Source organism: Onychostruthus taczanowskii, unplaced genomic scaffold (assembly GCF_017590055.1).
Source record: "Onychostruthus taczanowskii isolate IOZ18803 unplaced genomic scaffold, ASM1759005v1 scaffold5, whole genome shotgun sequence".
In the NCBI taxonomy this organism is placed as follows: Eukaryota; Metazoa; Chordata; class Aves; order Passeriformes; family Passeridae; genus Onychostruthus; species Onychostruthus taczanowskii.
The window spans coordinates 5,200,706-5,217,217 of record NW_024502568.1 but is presented as its reverse complement, the minus strand read 5'-3'; the positions used below and the strand labels follow the sequence as shown (position 1 = coordinate 5,217,217).

Here is a 16,512-nt window from a genome sequence, read left to right as displayed (position 1 = left end):
GGCGGCGGGAGGGGGGGCCCGCTGAGCGCCGCGGGGTCCGCCCAGCGCCGCGGCTGCACGGGCTGCGGCAGGAAAGGAGCGGCGGCTCCTCGGAGAAAGGAGGAGGAGGAGGAGGAGGAAGGGGGGGTCCCTCGGAGCGCAGCCGGCCGCAGCGAGAGAGGCGGGGCGGGGTGGGCGCGGGAGGCGTGGAGGGGCCCGCGGAGCGGCGCGGACGGGCGCGTGCCATGCGCGGCGCGGCAGCCGGCGGCTCCCGCTCGCTGGCTCAGCATGCGCGGGCTGTGCCCCCGCCTCTGCCTGCTGGCCGCCGCGCTGGGGCTCTGCGGGGGCAGCAGGAACTGCCCCGACCTCATCGTGGACCGCTGCCTCTGCGCCGCCGAGCGCGCCAAGGGGCCCGGCCGCCCGGCCCTCCGCATCAAAGTGGTCTGCACCGGCGGAGACTTGGTGGAAACTTTGCAGCCCGCCGTGCTGCCCAACCGCACCGTGTCCCTGTGAGTACGGCCCGCGGGCAGCGCGCACCTGGCGCGGGCGGGGGGTGCCCCGGGGAGAGGGGCGCGGGGGAGCGCGGGGCAAGAGGGGACCCCCGCCCGCCGCTCCGGAGCCCGCAGAACTGCCCGTGCCCGCTGCAGCCCTGACCCTGCTTTGAGCAAGCCTGTGAGAGTTTGGGGGTGTTTGTTTATTTATTTATTTATTCGCGTTCAGTTGGGAAACTCCTGCTGGCGTTCGGGTCGAAGTGGGGGAGCTGGGCTTTCCTGGTGTAAATTGCGCGCTGCTGCGGGCGGCGGTTTGGGAAGTGTCAGTGGCAGCAGAACTGATGGAGCTCCCTGGTGTACCTCTCCGCCAGCCACGGGACGGGCTCGCACGGTCCGGGCAATAAATGAATGGTATCGGTAATGCTGAACTGCCTCCTGGAGTGCTGTGTCATTAACTGGTTTTCCCTTTCTCTCTCGTCTCCTCTAAATAAAGTTTGGAATTTGATGTCTCCTTTTTAAAGATGAGTTTTTGTACAACGGTATGAAACTCTCAAATCTCCAATATCGTTCAGAGTTGTCTGGTAATTCAAAATGGCTCGAGGTATGGTGTTCAGTTTTTGGTTTTTTTTAAACTAGGAATTGGGTTATGATACTTTGTTGCCTGTTGCACATAGCTAAACTTGAATAAATAGTATTTTATAATTAAGGTGGTAGGACTTTCTGTGATTGTATCCTCAAGTACAGCTGAAAGTAATGTCCCTGTAATGCACCCAAGCAGTAATAGCTCTGTGACACTTACCCTTTAGATCATACACATATCAACAGATCTTTTACTGTTGAATTTAGTTCTGTTGACAATTCCTGCTATGAACATCTCCACTGTTCAGTGCATTTTCTTTAAGTCAACACTTTCAGGAGGCAACTGGTAAAGATAGTAATTCATAGCATCTGGGGAGCTTGTGCCTGTAAGTGTACAGATGTGCTGTGTATGCTCCAGTTCAGTTTTAGCTATAACTGTTGAGTGACTTGATGCTGATTATCTGTATGCTGATTATTTATTTAGGAAAGTTCTGCTTCTATACAAGAGACAATAATTGCACTTCCTCCTAAATTTTAATAAGCTGGTTTAGAATATGACATTACTTACCAACATAAGCTTTAACCTCAGTGATAAATTCACTGCTATTTCTATAGTTTGTATAATTGGCTATGTAGTTAGAGGTGAAACTCACCAGAATTATAAAATGTCGACATCTTGGGGAGGCAGGAACTATTTTTTCCTCTTGGTTAAAGAGCTATAGAAACTCTCATACTCAGCATGTCTACAAAGGTTTTTCCTCTTAAACATTGACTCTCAGTCTTATTTAGGTTTTTAAGAAACTTTTGCTGAGGTAAGTACCAGTCAACGAATCCAGCTGACCATGAGATCAACAGAAGTATGTATTCAATGCAGTGAAAAGAAATTGAATTGGAAACAGAAGTGAGAAAAGATGAACAGGGGAGGTGGTGTGTTTGAAGTGGTAGGTGGGAGGATTTGCTTGCTTATACATATGATTTAAGGCACCAGTAGCAAACTTGATCCTATCAACCTAAACACATTCATTTCAGGTAACGCTTGCTCAAAACTCATTAGAAAGGCACTACGCTATTTTTTTTAAACTTAATTGCATATACCTCTTGACCTGAGAGCTGATTAGTTGGCCCTAGTTGATATAAAAAAGATACAGTTTTTGTTTTGGTTTTTTTTTTATTTCACATGGACAAGTATAGTACTATGTATCACATAAACGTATCCCTTCTCCTCTTACAGTCTCTCATATAATTTTTGAAAATTTTTCTTCTTCCCCAGGAGTAAATTTAAGGCTAAATACTGAAGGTAAAAAAGCAAAAAAAAAAAAAAAAAAATTAAAATCTGTATTAGTAGTTTTCAGTAGCTAGAACATACAGGTGGAAATTTGATTGAATGTGTCAAAGATTTTCCAGGTGAAACTGGTTTTTATTAATTAAGTTACACTTGTGGGATTTGGCCAGTTGTAAAAAATAATGATAATGAGCTCAAGTATTAGTGCTCTTATATTTGTTTATGTAGCGGAATAAGAGATGCAGGCAAAAGAATATTCTGTTAGATGCTGACTGCTTCCATTCAGTTTTATGGGCCCACAGAGAGAAAGAGAGCTTTAACATATGGAACATAACCTTTTGGATTGCTTTAACAATTAAGAAATATAGAGGTGAGTAAAAGAATATACTTTCAGATGCAAAAATACTGTAATGAAACAATGTAATAAACATTTTGTGGGGTTTGGGGCAGGTTATTCATCATATGGGGATGCTGTTTCTCCAGTGCTATGATCTTTTGGAAGGCAAGATCAGTGCCAAACTCTGGTAGCTGCTCTGTGGAGATGGAAGAGAATTTCCTCTATCTTTTAAGCCATTCAGATATGTAACATCTCATTTACATGCTCAGTAATACTGAGTAATACTTATCAGCAGATAAGTATTTAATTATATGTATATAATACGGATCAGCAGAGTAATTACTTATCAGCAAATTTAGAAGTCATGATTTGGTAGCTTAATTGAAGCTTGAGTTTGGTGGCTTTGGTTCTTTCACCTAAGTGACCGTGGGTCTTGTCTGAGTTTGATAGTTTAGGCTCTATGGTGTATAAGAACTGAACTATTGCTACTAGGATTACTTCTGACACAATCACTCACAGTGACTACAAACTAGTGTGAATCACTGAAGAAATCCTTATTCTTGACATGTTTGGACCAATTATTTTCAGATTATGAGGTGGGGAAGCCTGCAGAGTTTCTTTGAAATAATTTGAACACTAGAGCTATTCAGTACTGTCTAAATGCTCGCGATGATAATCACACTAGAAATAAAATCAAAATATAAGCTGATAAAGCACCTATTCTCTCCTCTTTATTTTATATTAAAACCCAAACCAAACAAAAAACCTCCTTGTTCTAGACTCTGTTTCACTGTCTTTATTTGGTATTTTACTGCTGTGGAAACAGGATTCATGAGATTGATGTGGATCAAAAGTAAAATCTTAGCTGTAGCTTCACAAAGTATTTGCACGTATCTTGTTAAAAGCGATTCTAGTCCTTATGGATTTGCAACACGCATCTCTTGCTTTGTATTTTGGGACAGGGTGGAGAAAGGGAATTACTTTTTTTTTTTTTTTCCTTCCATGAAGAATACAGCTGTTGAATCACTAATTTATGGGATCTTCTCTCACCATTTCACTCTCAGTAGGCACTGAGTGTAGACCCAACAAGGAGGAGTCATATCACTTCAGGATAATGTAGTTTTCTCATTTTAGACTCTGTGGTTGAATACTTGGGAATTCTTGTATGAAACCAATATTTTACATTTTTAAAATCAGTGTGATTGGGTTGTTAAAATGTAACTCTAGGGAATGAGACTATTAGCAATCTTCTGTCTCTTCTATGCTGATGGAAAAATTAGTTGTAAACTTTTTGACTGCTGAAATTTGGGCTATGTGGAGAAGTTGTTTTGCTGCTTTTTATAATGTGAAACTTCTGCAGTTTGAAATTTTGGGAATTAGGAGATTGGATTCTCTACTGGACAGTATATTGGTAGGTTACTTACAAACTCTTTCATGTCAAGTGATGTTAAAAACTTTATGCTTTTAATGTTGGAAGTTCTCAGTTCAGTACTTATCACTAGGTATCACTGGGCAGAATATACTTTTAAGTTATAAATGCCATCAGTTTCTGATAGTAGCATCACTTTTTTTTTCCGTCCCTCAATTCAAAGGAAGTCTGAGATGTATACCAGTGGTTGATAGTTTTACAAATTTTACCCACAGATACACCTATTGAAAGTTGTAATTTTAAACTCTCCTGATAGAAATGGAGAAAATTTATGGTAGTGTAAGGCTTATATAAATTCTTTATCATATGAGATTCTTCATACTTTTTATGTCTAAGCATTTCTTCTGACTTTGAATTGGAGGTTGTCTCAAATTCCTCAGGTTCTCAATTTCAGAGTGAGGCTACATCACTCCAATGGTAATCCATAGCCATAATATGTATGAAGGGTGTTCATCTTCAAAGCACTTCACAAACATTAAATACTCTTCTGAAAGCAGCATTGCCACACTTTTCTCTGTCCCAAAATTACTTTATGTCACATTCATTTACATCATGCCCACTTGAATTTTTTCAGAGTTATTATATTACTGTATTTTTTTCATGTCTGGTCTGATCTTTTACATGCCTATATTCAGTTTAGGATATATCAATATGGTTTATTTGATATAAGCATCTTGTTTTAAAAATAGATCACAAAAATGTCATGTCCCAAAGAGTTCAGCACTTAAGCTAGCCAAAGCAAACAGAGTTGAAGAAAGACTGAACAAAAAATATAATTCAGTAGTTTTATTTCCATGTCTTGAAACACATATATTCTTCTTTATTGATTTGAGACCTAACATAGCATTGCTAATTTGTAAATAAGAGCATTATTAAAGAAGGTAGGGTCATTCTTGCTATAAAGGTTTTTGCAAACGTTTTCACCTTGGTTAGCTTACTCACTCAAAGTGGCAGGGAAAAAAGAAAAAGAAACAGGTTTCCTGCTTCATTATTTATACGTGTATACATATTTATACATGCTTTCTCTGAAACTCTTAAATAAAGAAAAGGAAAAAACCCAGTTTGTGGAAGAAACTCTTAATAGGGAAGCCTACACAAAATACACCAAACACTTGGAAGGTCTGAGACAGATGGTTGGGGACAGCGTAGTATGGAGAAGATAAAGGTTCTAGTGATGAAAGGTATTCAAATATTGCTCAAATGTTAGTCTAATCTTCCTTGATAATACATTTTATGTATTAATCTGGAGTGGCCATATCATATTTTATTTTCTTTTTGTTTTTTTCTGACAAGGCTATACCTGCACTTGAAAAATACTAGTAGTGTGACCACTTCCAACACTTCCAAATGATGACTTTTTTGGCTGAAACTGATGCATTTGGCATCACTGGAAATGGTAACCCAAGAGCAGTATGAAAAAAATTCTGCTATGGAAAATAGAACTCTCATAGTAAAAAATGTTCAAAACACAATAAATGCTACTTTAATAGTTACCATATACTGTAACTTATTAAAAGTATATGAGTCATCCTGAAGTTTCTTTCTCTATTATTATTAAACTGTGAAGGCAATGAGTTAAAACAGTGCCATATATCATCCTAGTGCTTTTACGTCCTCCAGTGTAACTTTTTTTGAGGAAAGCAGTTTCTGTAAGAGGATGGGATAAGAATATCTGGAAACAAATAAAATAGTTTCACAGTATTGAACAGTTCATTAATTTGGTAGTTTAATGTAGAAATCAAGTCCTATTTTTGTTGCATACTAGGAAATTTGCAGTGTTGTGATCTTTCACTTAGTTTCATTCTAAAGGTAAAAATAAACTGGTGAGGATAGCCAGGGGCAGAGCAATGCATGTGGGAAGGGAGTTTTATAATGTGAGTATATGATCTGATACCTATTGAGAAGTTCTAAATGAAGCTGAGGTTTTATGATACAGTATAATTTGTCAGTTGTCTGGCTGCTGGTCTTGTTTGCCTTAAACAGGAAGAGATTTTGTATGTCTTATTTGCTCTCTTATCTTTTTTTTTATATGTTCACCTAATATTCATAAATATATTTAATTTTATTGATCTAAAGATATGTGCCACAGAAACTAGTTCCTGAAGTGTATGTATTTGCATCTCTTGCAGTGAGTTGGTGCCAGAGAGAAGGTAATTTGTGTATATGGAATCTGCCTTTATATGAAGCTGTATGAATTGCTGGCCCTTGGGACCTAAGTACTGTCATCCCTTAAAATGGATTGTTCTCAAAAGATTTGAAAATGTGATCCTTCTTTTTTTTTTTTTTTTAAGTTTTTTTTTAATTTTATTTTTGTTTTAAGGCATTCTGGAACATTTCTCAAAGTATATTTTTCTTTCCTTGTTCCCTTCTAAATATCCTGACAGTATAATAAAATACAAGGTGAGGTGAAGAGTACGAAGTCGTGAAGTGGTTAGGAGAGAGGTGAAAGTGGGAAGGTCCAGAAAGAAGGGGTCTGAACAGTGTTATTAAAAGGAAACTCCAAAAGTTTAGAATTTTATATATAGTGTCCTTTTTCTGCATTCTCAGTGTTTTAAAATCACAAATATTTAAATGATAGATGCCTTATAACAACAGAATCACATTAACCCTTGTGATGCTAGAAGCCCATTTATTACTTTGCTGTTAAAAAAGACCCAGGTACTTTCTGGGTAGAAATAGCCAAAGAAAAACTATGTTTTTGTGAAAAGTTTCTCCCTATTTGAGACCCTCTGTCATCCCAAATTTTGCCACTATTGGATTCAGCCATGTTCCAGCTTATGCATCCCTACTTTCCTCACTGATGTCTTTTTTGGTTTTATAATACAGAGCTGCCATAAATCTGAAAGTTAAAGGGCAGAGTACCTTTACCAAGGCAGAACTTCTGCTCTAGCAGCCAATTGTAACACACATTTGTATATCTGCACCTTACACCCTTTGTTCATGCACGTCTGAGAGCCAGAGCTTTCACCAGCTTGATTTTCACTACTCAATAATATTAATGCATGCTTTCAAGAATTGCTATTTATGCCTTTTGATTTATATTTTTGTGGGAAAATAGCCTACTGATTCTAAGCTTCCTCCCTTTCCATGTTTCTAATGGAATATCCAAACCCACACAGCAATACAAGCATATAAACCATGAAAAGTTTAAGTATGTACTTATCCAGTCAACTGTGATTATTTTCTATCAGTTAAAAGTTTGCTGTCTAGTTCTAGACTTGTCAAATATTATTTGGCTAAAACCTCTGAATTATCTGTAATATTAACATTTTTTCCTCTACTTTAGCAATTATGTAATACAGGGAACACAGTTTAGGCTTTGTTCTTATTCTTGTGGCAACATGCCATTCTTCACCCTTCTCTTAAAATCAGTTCCAACTGTGTTTTCATGCCTGGGACTGATTTGAGACTATTCTGAAGTTATGGTTAGTCATGAAAGCTCTGGTTTTGCAATTTCTGTTACAGTCTTGCAGAGTTGTTGACAATTTCTTTTCTCTACTTAGTTGGATATCATCTTATCTGAACAGCAGTTTGTCAAATGCATAAACAGTTCTGCCAATAACACAAGCGCACAGGGGTTTATGGGTGTTATGCTCACAGACCTGTAAGACTTTGCAAAAACCTGAGATTGATTCCTATATCATATTGAATCTGGATTTGTTGATAGCTGTGCATAAATAAGCAAATTGTTTTAAACTTGTATTTAAGCTTGCCTTTGCTATTCATCAAAACTTACGAGGATGGAGGGACACTGGTCTGTGTTTTCTGCATTTCTTCTGTAGGTTTGGTACAACACACAATGAGGTTTAATGGATTTTCTATGTTATTAAGGTATCATTATGGCTTTCAAGTAACCTGGTAAGTCAAGGTCTCTAAATGATGAACATGTATGATTCTCCTTGTTTATTGAAGAATTAATAGCAGTGAAGATGATGTCTCTTCGTAAAACCTTTCTCTTTATGTTATGAGATTGCCTGTCCCAGAGAACTCATGTTTTATAATCAAAAGTATTAATTGCGAGGGTAAAGGTTTTATGTGTACTGTGACTTGAGAAAAGAACAGGCTGCTTCATAGAATGGAAAATAAGGTTAAAACTAGTAATAACAAAATCAAGCCTGGAAAATGTGAAGAAAAACATAATGGAAGAATTGAACATAACATTATTGTATATTCATAGTTCCCTGGCAACATTTGTGTTTATATTTGCATTAGAAATTAATGTGCATGGTACCAATTTCTTTGAGAGAGGAGGGGTGGAAGGACATCATAATCTGTTGGTGAGGAACGTTATTACCAGATTAGTTTTCATGGAATTTTCACAGGAAGTATACTGAAGTGTCAGGTAAGATTTCTCTGATGAAACGTGCTGGCGCAATCTGGCACAACTTGAAACCTACAAGCATTTAAGAGAGAGGGAGAAGCAAAACAAAAGTATTATCAATCCTGAGGAAGAAAATTTGCCAGCACTCCTAACTCCTGTGGACTCCTAACTCATGAATTTTTATATATTAATGTGTGTCCTATCTGGGGAACTTTGCACTGCTAAGAAAAATGCTTAGTTCTTTGTTTTCCATGGTCTGTCCTCTTTACTTTGTCCCATCTGTCGCATTCCCAGAATCTTTCAATTCTACACTTTGCTTTTTAACTCCTGTTATTGTTTATACTTCTGCCTGTTTTTTCTTCTCATCTGCATCTTGTTTATGTTCACTGATTATACGAATAGCAGACTGCCAGTGCATTTCTAAAAAAGTAAAGAACCCATCTCCCTCCTCATCAGCTCTGCTCTTGGTCCTCTGCTGTGCTGCATTTCTGTGCCAGTCTCTGCAATTTCTCTGCCTTGTGCTGCAGCCTCTGCTTTCAGCTCACGGTCTCCACCACTTCTTTAGTCTTGCATCACTTCCCAGTTTCTTTTGCTTTTCTAAAACCCTCTATTACATCTTCCCTCATCACCTTTGATCCTTGACTCATTTTACCCTTCTCTTCTGAACTCCTTGAGTGGAACTGAAATAAGCGAGGATGTGGGTCCTTAGAGAGATCTGAATTAAGTCCTGGAGTTCAGCCGTGCCTGGAATTGGGGCCAGGCAGATGGAGTTGATCCTATTAGACAACTTAGAAACAAGAAAAATCTTTTTATCTCTAACTCTCTCTCCTTAGATCTTTTCATTAAAACTGCAGCTAGTGGAGTAGAGAGGTCTGAATGTGGTTGTGTCAAGCAGTGATTCTATATTGACCCACCATATCTGCCACTGCTGATCAGAGGGAACAGTCACAGTGATCAAAGTTGTTTTCCATCCTTAGCATTGCATATTGTTTAGAAGGGAAAAGTCTAATATCCAGTTTTCCTTACACCTTTGTGGCAACATTCAAACAGCATTGCAACTGTGAAAAACTCTGAAATGTGTGTAACACAAATAATTATAGTGGTAAAGATGAAATCTTAATGTTTGCTTTTACTCTCCATGCAGTTCTTGAGCCATAAAACTAAAGTTTACATTAGCAAATCTAAGCTTAAGGGGCTGTATCCATTTATTCTGTGACACAGCTAGTATTATTCCCATCATTATCATGAATCTTTATCTTAATTTAGATCAGGTTAATGAACTGTTCTCTGCTATGGCTGAGAAATATGGCTATTTGTCAGCTCAGGTAACAGTTGACAAATATGTGCAAATTTTGGAAAAGACACATCCATACTGCACAGGGGATGCAGGAAAGGAAGCAGTCAAAATGCATAAATAGAAACCTGCTCTCCACTGGAATAAAACAACGTGTTAATCTCTCAGTAATTGATGTCATCATTATAAAGCTTTTTTTATTGGGAAGGCATTTATGAATTCTGTTGTATCAACATTTTCATCTTTAGAGTTTTGTTTTACTGAAGTCCCTGATGCAGTCACACAGCATCTCACCTATAGCAAGGTGATAAAGGGAGAATAGCAAAATTTGGTCATGTCATGCTTCAAGTAACTCTCCAAAGTATGGTATTACAGCTTCTAAAGGAATTTGGATTACATGGTGCTTAGAAAACACAGTCAGGCTGTGGGAGTTACGACGCCAGATATTCAGGTAGCTGTTAAACTGCTGGTGTGTGTGAGAATAATATCTGAGTTTTTTTTCTTTATCCCTCCCTGTTTGGTAAACAATAGGCTCTTGGAAAGTAAATCTGCTCTTTGCCTGGGCTGTGTCGTGTAAGGGTCTTGTGGAGGGAAGGTCAATGCTTCTTTCCTTTAATGTTGGGAGACTGGTAAGAATATTAAGTCTGTCCAGTGGGAGCAGTAAGACATCAGTTGTGGTTTTATGGGTTCTTTTTCTGTGAATCAAGCTTTCCTTTGCTCTCCTTTCCTTTCTTTAGCACTAGTGCTGGTAGGGTCGCATAAAGGTTTCAGGGTTTTTTTGTGGACCCCAAGTACACCTGAGGAAGAGCATTGGAGATACGAACATCAGAAAGTGACTTGATGCCAATCGTAGATGTTTGGTGTTTATTTTTATGTCTTAATGTGTACAAAACTAATGCCAGCTGTTGTTAAATTAAAAGTTACCTGGCATATTCTTATACTTGCTAGTCCTTATGGAGCTCTAGCAGATATTCTGGTTCTGATGTCTTTGTTTCTTTTTCCGTTTAAAATAATGAGATTTGCAGAAAAAGAGAAAGTAAATTTCCTAACATTTTCCTTTGTCTTTCCCTTCTGTAATAAAAGGATGAAAAAGGAAATTCCTAAGACTTAAAATGTGAGGGGAATAAACATATTTTATAATTTATTGTTGTACTATTCATAATTCTCTTCCCTTTCTGCACAATTAAAAGTTATAAATAACAATATAAAGAGTCAGCAATATAGATTGATGAAGCAAAAAAATAACCCTGAGCTAAATAAATGTAATAAATTATAATCTTCTGCATTTAGAGTAAATGAAGTTACTGCTGTAAAGTACTTCATGATTATTGATTATCATTATAAATTTGTTTCTGATAAACTGTTATTTTAGAAACAATTCTAATTAATTCATTTGTGCCTATATTTAATAACAAGTCCATTAGTGAATTGATGTATGAAATGACCTTCATAACAGCTTTGCACAGTTGAACAGTAACTTGCTGACTAGGACAACATCTCTTTTAAATAAGTAATACAGCAGTATTGCTAATTGGATGAAATTGCTCCATATGAAAATACCCTCCATATATTTTCATATATTTTTAATAAGACTAAGGGAGTTTGTTGCCTGACTCTCTGTGTAATTAAATGCTGTTTGAGTTTTTGTTTCCTGTAGTTACCTTTGAAGAACTCAGGTCAACTATTTTGGTGTTGTTATTGTGACTACTTTACAAATGGAATACTTGGTTACTAAGCTATTTGGTAATGAAGAGGGATTAGATGCCAAGCTTTGGTTTGGAAAAGATTAGAGCAAATAATTTTTTAATGCTAGCTTTCCAAAGTACTTCTTTAGCTGAAGAAGACTGATTTTAACAAATAAAATTCCTCAAGTAATCATTTATTTAATAGCACTTAAGTCAAGCTGGTTTGGTTTTTTTTCTCTGGAAGTTTTTGTCAAAATGGTGGCAGTGAATTACATGCTGAGCCAGTCATTCCATATGATTAGTTAATCTATTAGCCTTTTTGGTTGGCTGGTGTTTCCTTTCTGAAATGGGAATAGGTAATAAAGCTTTGGAAGAAGTTTGGGAAGAACTGTGTCAGCTGGCTGTCCTGTCTGTTTTTACTTGATGCTTTGTTGTTTTGTGTGAATTGTCCATTAACAATACTGTTCTCAAATAAGGGAAGATATGATATATGGACTTTAAAAATGTTTATGGTTACACAGCTTTTCATTTTCTCCAGTCTGGATCATTAATAAAAATACATGTGGCTGTCCTGGACCAGGTTGAAGAGCCATGGATTATCCCAGTATCTTGTCTGCAGACTAAAAATTTTTAAAGCAGGTGTCTAGTGTAGAGTAACACTGATATTTTCCACAAGGATCTTGTCATCTGCACCACAGCTCAGAACTGTAGTTCCTGTGCATTTGATTTACCAAAATGGATTGGTTTTCCACAGCCTGATCCAGCCCCCTGCAGATCCTGTGACAGTTCCCTGCATTTGGAGCATCCCATGACAGCTCCAAGTACCACAGCACAATTGCCTGCTGGCAAGGAACCATCCTGCTTTTGTTTATTTCCAAATTCCAGTTTGTTTCAGTCAGAGCTGATATGATTCTCAGACCTGGGAGAACGGACCAGGTCTGGTCTTCAGCAGGGGACTTTGTATCTCTCTGCTTTTCTCTTATTATCTGTTAGTCACTCTCAGTAAGCTGAAAGGTAAAGGGGTGATGAAATGTCACCATGTAATTAAAGATAGTTTATTCTACTAATAGTATACTTTCTTCTGTTTTCAACAGTGTAAAGAGAGAGCAGTGATAAAACTTCTTTTTAATAACAAAAGCATTATAGTTAACTCAATCCATGGGAAAATGTGTTGGTTTTCTAGGAAAAAATAAAAGAAGCGGTATTCCTGCTTTTAAAATTTTGGATTAAAGAAAAATGAATAAAAGCTCAAAGTCAGCTTTTTCATTGGCTGGCCTAGTTTTCTTGTGTCAGATTGATAGATTTTCCTGTTTCCCTCTGTATTTCTGAACAATAAGAGCATCTTCAATTTTCCTTGTGTGTTGAGCCCAGTATTTTGTGCTTTGTTTAGTTGGCACTGCAGAAAGTGCAGAGGGAGATGGTCTGACCAAGAAAAAACCTGCTAAATTGCAATAACATCATGCCAGTGAAAAAAGGTTTTGGAGGAGGTAAATGCCTTCAGAAGGTGTAGAGTGTTGGTCATTGGTCCTTTTTAATTTCATTTTTCAGCTGTTAAAAATAAGTTTCTTTGGTTATTGAGGCTGGCACTGTATTTGTTCAGAGACTGCAGCATGACTCTGCTGATTGATAACACTGAGTTATGCTTCACTTTTGTCTTTCACTGTATTTATAGTTATTATATACTGAAAGAAATTGTGTAGATTTTGTCATTTGCTGGATATGGGCCACAACACTATTTAACTGAGACTGGACGAAAATGAATGAAACTAGAAGGGGAAAAATTCTGAATTTGAGCCTGAATTTCTTGACTGGGGGGAAACAAAGGTAAAAACATTGATGATTTTATTTTATTCAGGGTTGTACTTCTTAGCCAGTCTAGAAGTCCCTCTGTAATGCTCCCTCCTTGGTGTAGTCTCGCCCCATTATTTTTGTGGGACACGCATGAGGCTGATTCTCTCTGAACATCTGGCCAGAGAACTTGTGATTCATCCCTGTCTCTGGGCTTTTACCCTTTATTTTTTACTTTGTTCTGGACCATTTTTCTGATTTTGTGCCATACTGCTGACTGTCTTGGCTGTGCATTTTCGGGGAGAGGCTGTTTCAGGTTTGTTTTTTAACTTGTAAATGATGGGAGCCACCTTCCAGTGACTGAGGAGTAGGAGAGTCCCCTCCTTGAGCCTTCAGCAGCAAAGCCTTTGCCAGTTTTGACTATTCAGGGTGCCTGTTGTCTGCCAGATTAACCCTGAAAAACAAGATGTTTAGGGACAGATTTATCACATGCTTACACCCCATCAACTGAGTGCTTTTTACAGCAGGGCAAAATGCTTAAAATTTAGATAATTTCCTCCGTGTATCAGTCTGCCCACGTGGTTTGGAGATTTACAGACTGCACAGAGGACATCCTGCCCAGTCATCAGAGGCAGATCTCTTCTGCCAAGGTCTTTGTACAGGTCTGGAGAATTGTGCCTGTTGTGGGCAGTGAGTCAGAGCTGAAGGCTGTCCTGCAGCAGTGGAGGATGCTGTGGGGTCCTGATGGGTTCCCCAGCCCTGAGTGGTTATAGGGGATTGTGTGCTCACTTTGAGCTTGCAATGTTGTGTTAAAGTAAATTTTTTTTGTCTGTTTTTGTGTTTTATTTAATAGCAATTACTTTGCAGAAAAAGACATACAGATCACTGAACAAGTAATATTTTATTAAGGTTAGTTTTCCAGTGTTTAAATTAATGGGGGTAAAAATATTAGTTGATGACTTGAACTTATGAATATTCCATTAACTGTCCAAGTCTTTTCCTCCTCTGCTTTTCTGTGATTTTAAGTGATCAGAGAGTCCTATAAAATCCAGATTAAATTCAGCATTGATAAATGTTAAGTGAAAAGGGATATTTGGAACATTTAAACTTTTCTTACACTTTGGCTGTGAATGAGGCACTTGTTATCTGCAGGAGTGATGCTCTGGGGGCAGGATACACCCTGTGAAGAGGAAAACTCAGAGTAGTCAACATGCATGACAGAATAAAACATCTTGTTCCTGCTGTATAAACCCACAGTGGAGCACCTGCATCTTGGACACTGATTCTGACACAGGGATTCTGTGTTATCTCTGTACAGCTCCGATTCTTCCATCTCAAAATGGCATAACAGGACAAGGAAAGGCATAGAAATATGCAGAGTTGTGAGAAAGCTTGTGTGTGAGGAATGATGAATAGCTGAGTGGCTTTTATCCTGGAAACCTCCGAAGTGTGTTGAAAGTAAATAGGGAGCATTATTCACTGTTTTCCGTATTATGGGACTGAAGAGGCAACAAATTATTGAATTTTCATAAGAAATTAAAAGTAGGTTAGCTGCAGAGCTTCTTGCTGTGGTTTTTGTATTCACATATCTTCTCTTGACCACTGTCAGAGACAGGACAGAGTCACAAGGATTCCTTCTGAGCTGCTCTTGATGGCTTGTTGCTGTATTTATGCCTGATCCAGATGGAACATGCCAAGTTCTCAGGTCAGGTGAAATGATTTCAGCCTGGGTTAGCTCTGTGGAGTTACATGGATCACTTGGCGAGCTGGACTCGATAGATCAGCATTCATTTTCACATGGCCAAGAACATTGTCATACATCCAGAATAAAGAAAATAGTTTGCACTTGCATGTTCCAGAAAACAGTTCCAAAATTGTGTCACTGAAAAGCAGTTAATTATAATGGTGCATAATCAGTTAAACATCTGTTCCTGGTGTGATATCACTAAAAGTGCAGTGATAACATCATCTTGGATCCAAAAGTGAGGAATAAAAAGCAGAATTAAGGAGTGTTGCTTTTGTTTGCTGCTACCAAGAAAAAGATGACCAGACAAAGGTGTTACATTTTGGTTTCAAGCATGATTGAAGAACTACAGACCTGTGCTGTATTATTAAATGTGTTCTCATAAATCTGTTTTACTTGTTTGAGGTTAGGAGGTTGTTTGATAGTTTCTCTGATCATAAGAAAGGAAAAAATGTCTGATGTCAAAGATATTTTAATTTGGGAAATAATAAGATACAGTTATTGAGAACTCAAACCAAATGAATTCAGAATAAGAATGCAAATGAAAATCTACATGGGAATAATTAACCTTTGGAAGACATAGGAACTGTAATGGAAACTTTTTACCTTCTTAAATTAAGACTGAATATTGTAAAACTTCAACAAGTTAGTGGTTTGACATGTTTATTACTGGGAGGGGTTCTTGGCTTTGTGATCACGTTGTCTCTTCTGGGCATTTAAATAAATGACCTGGTGAAAATCTACTTCTAGTATGTATTCACATGTACTTATGTGAATACTACCAAACCCATGATTTCAGTGGTTTTGGGTGTAGAAATAGCAAGAGAATTTGTGCAATGTTTCTCTCTGTATGGTGGAAGCTGCCAGTCTAGTGTCGTACTTGTAAACATGTGACTCATTGTTCCTAATACAGAAGGAGAATCCTGCTAGTATCAAAACAGTGTTGTTGACTGTACAGTAGTACACTGTGTATTTGGAAGTACTCAACACTGGATAGTTTCCAAGTGTCTTTTGGCTTGACACTGGCAAACGTATTCACCAGGTGTACTTCATCTGTGAATAGTTCTGCTTTGATTTCTGCCAAATGCTCTGGCTCTAATTTAACTCTTGAGATGTCAAACCCGGTGATTATAATGGTGTTTGTTTATTTTTGATGGTGCACAACTAATTCAGTTTCTACATCAAATTCAATCCCTGCTACTTTACCTAAAACATACTGGCCACAAAAAAGATATTAGTATAAGAAGCTGCAGTTTAAAGATAATCACTGTATCTGCATTCTTCTGTAATGAACTGTATTTCTGCTTTCCCTGTCTGCTGCTGCCATTAGTTTTTTTTATTGAGTGGTGGTTGTTGGTAAAGGGGATTCTACTAAAACCCAGAATAGCTCTAAGTCAGTGTATAGCAGCTTTATTGCTGAGATGAAAGTCATGAAGAGCTTTGTGATTTGAATGTTACCATCCTTTGATCTTTAAGTTACTCATTAAGTTTAATGTTTCAGTAGCTACTGTTTTGAAAGTCTTCTTCTGTACCTTGTATTTTAAATTTAAAAAAAAAAGTTATTTCTGTAATTTGGCACTGTG

General features: G+C 37.9%; 1 protein-coding gene across 1 annotated transcript in view; it reads left to right on the top strand.

Annotated features, from left to right (window-relative positions):
- The first annotated feature begins 55 nt into the window (after positions 1-55).
- ADGRA1 (adhesion G protein-coupled receptor A1) overlaps positions 56-16,512 on the top strand; it is a 255,536-nt gene continuing 239,079 nt past the window's right edge. The window contains exon 1 of the mRNA XM_041415728.1: positions 56-488. Within this exon, the coding sequence (XP_041271662.1) occupies positions 268-488 (221 nt within the window). The 5' untranslated portion in view covers positions 56-267. The remainder of the gene's footprint in view (positions 489-16,512) is intronic.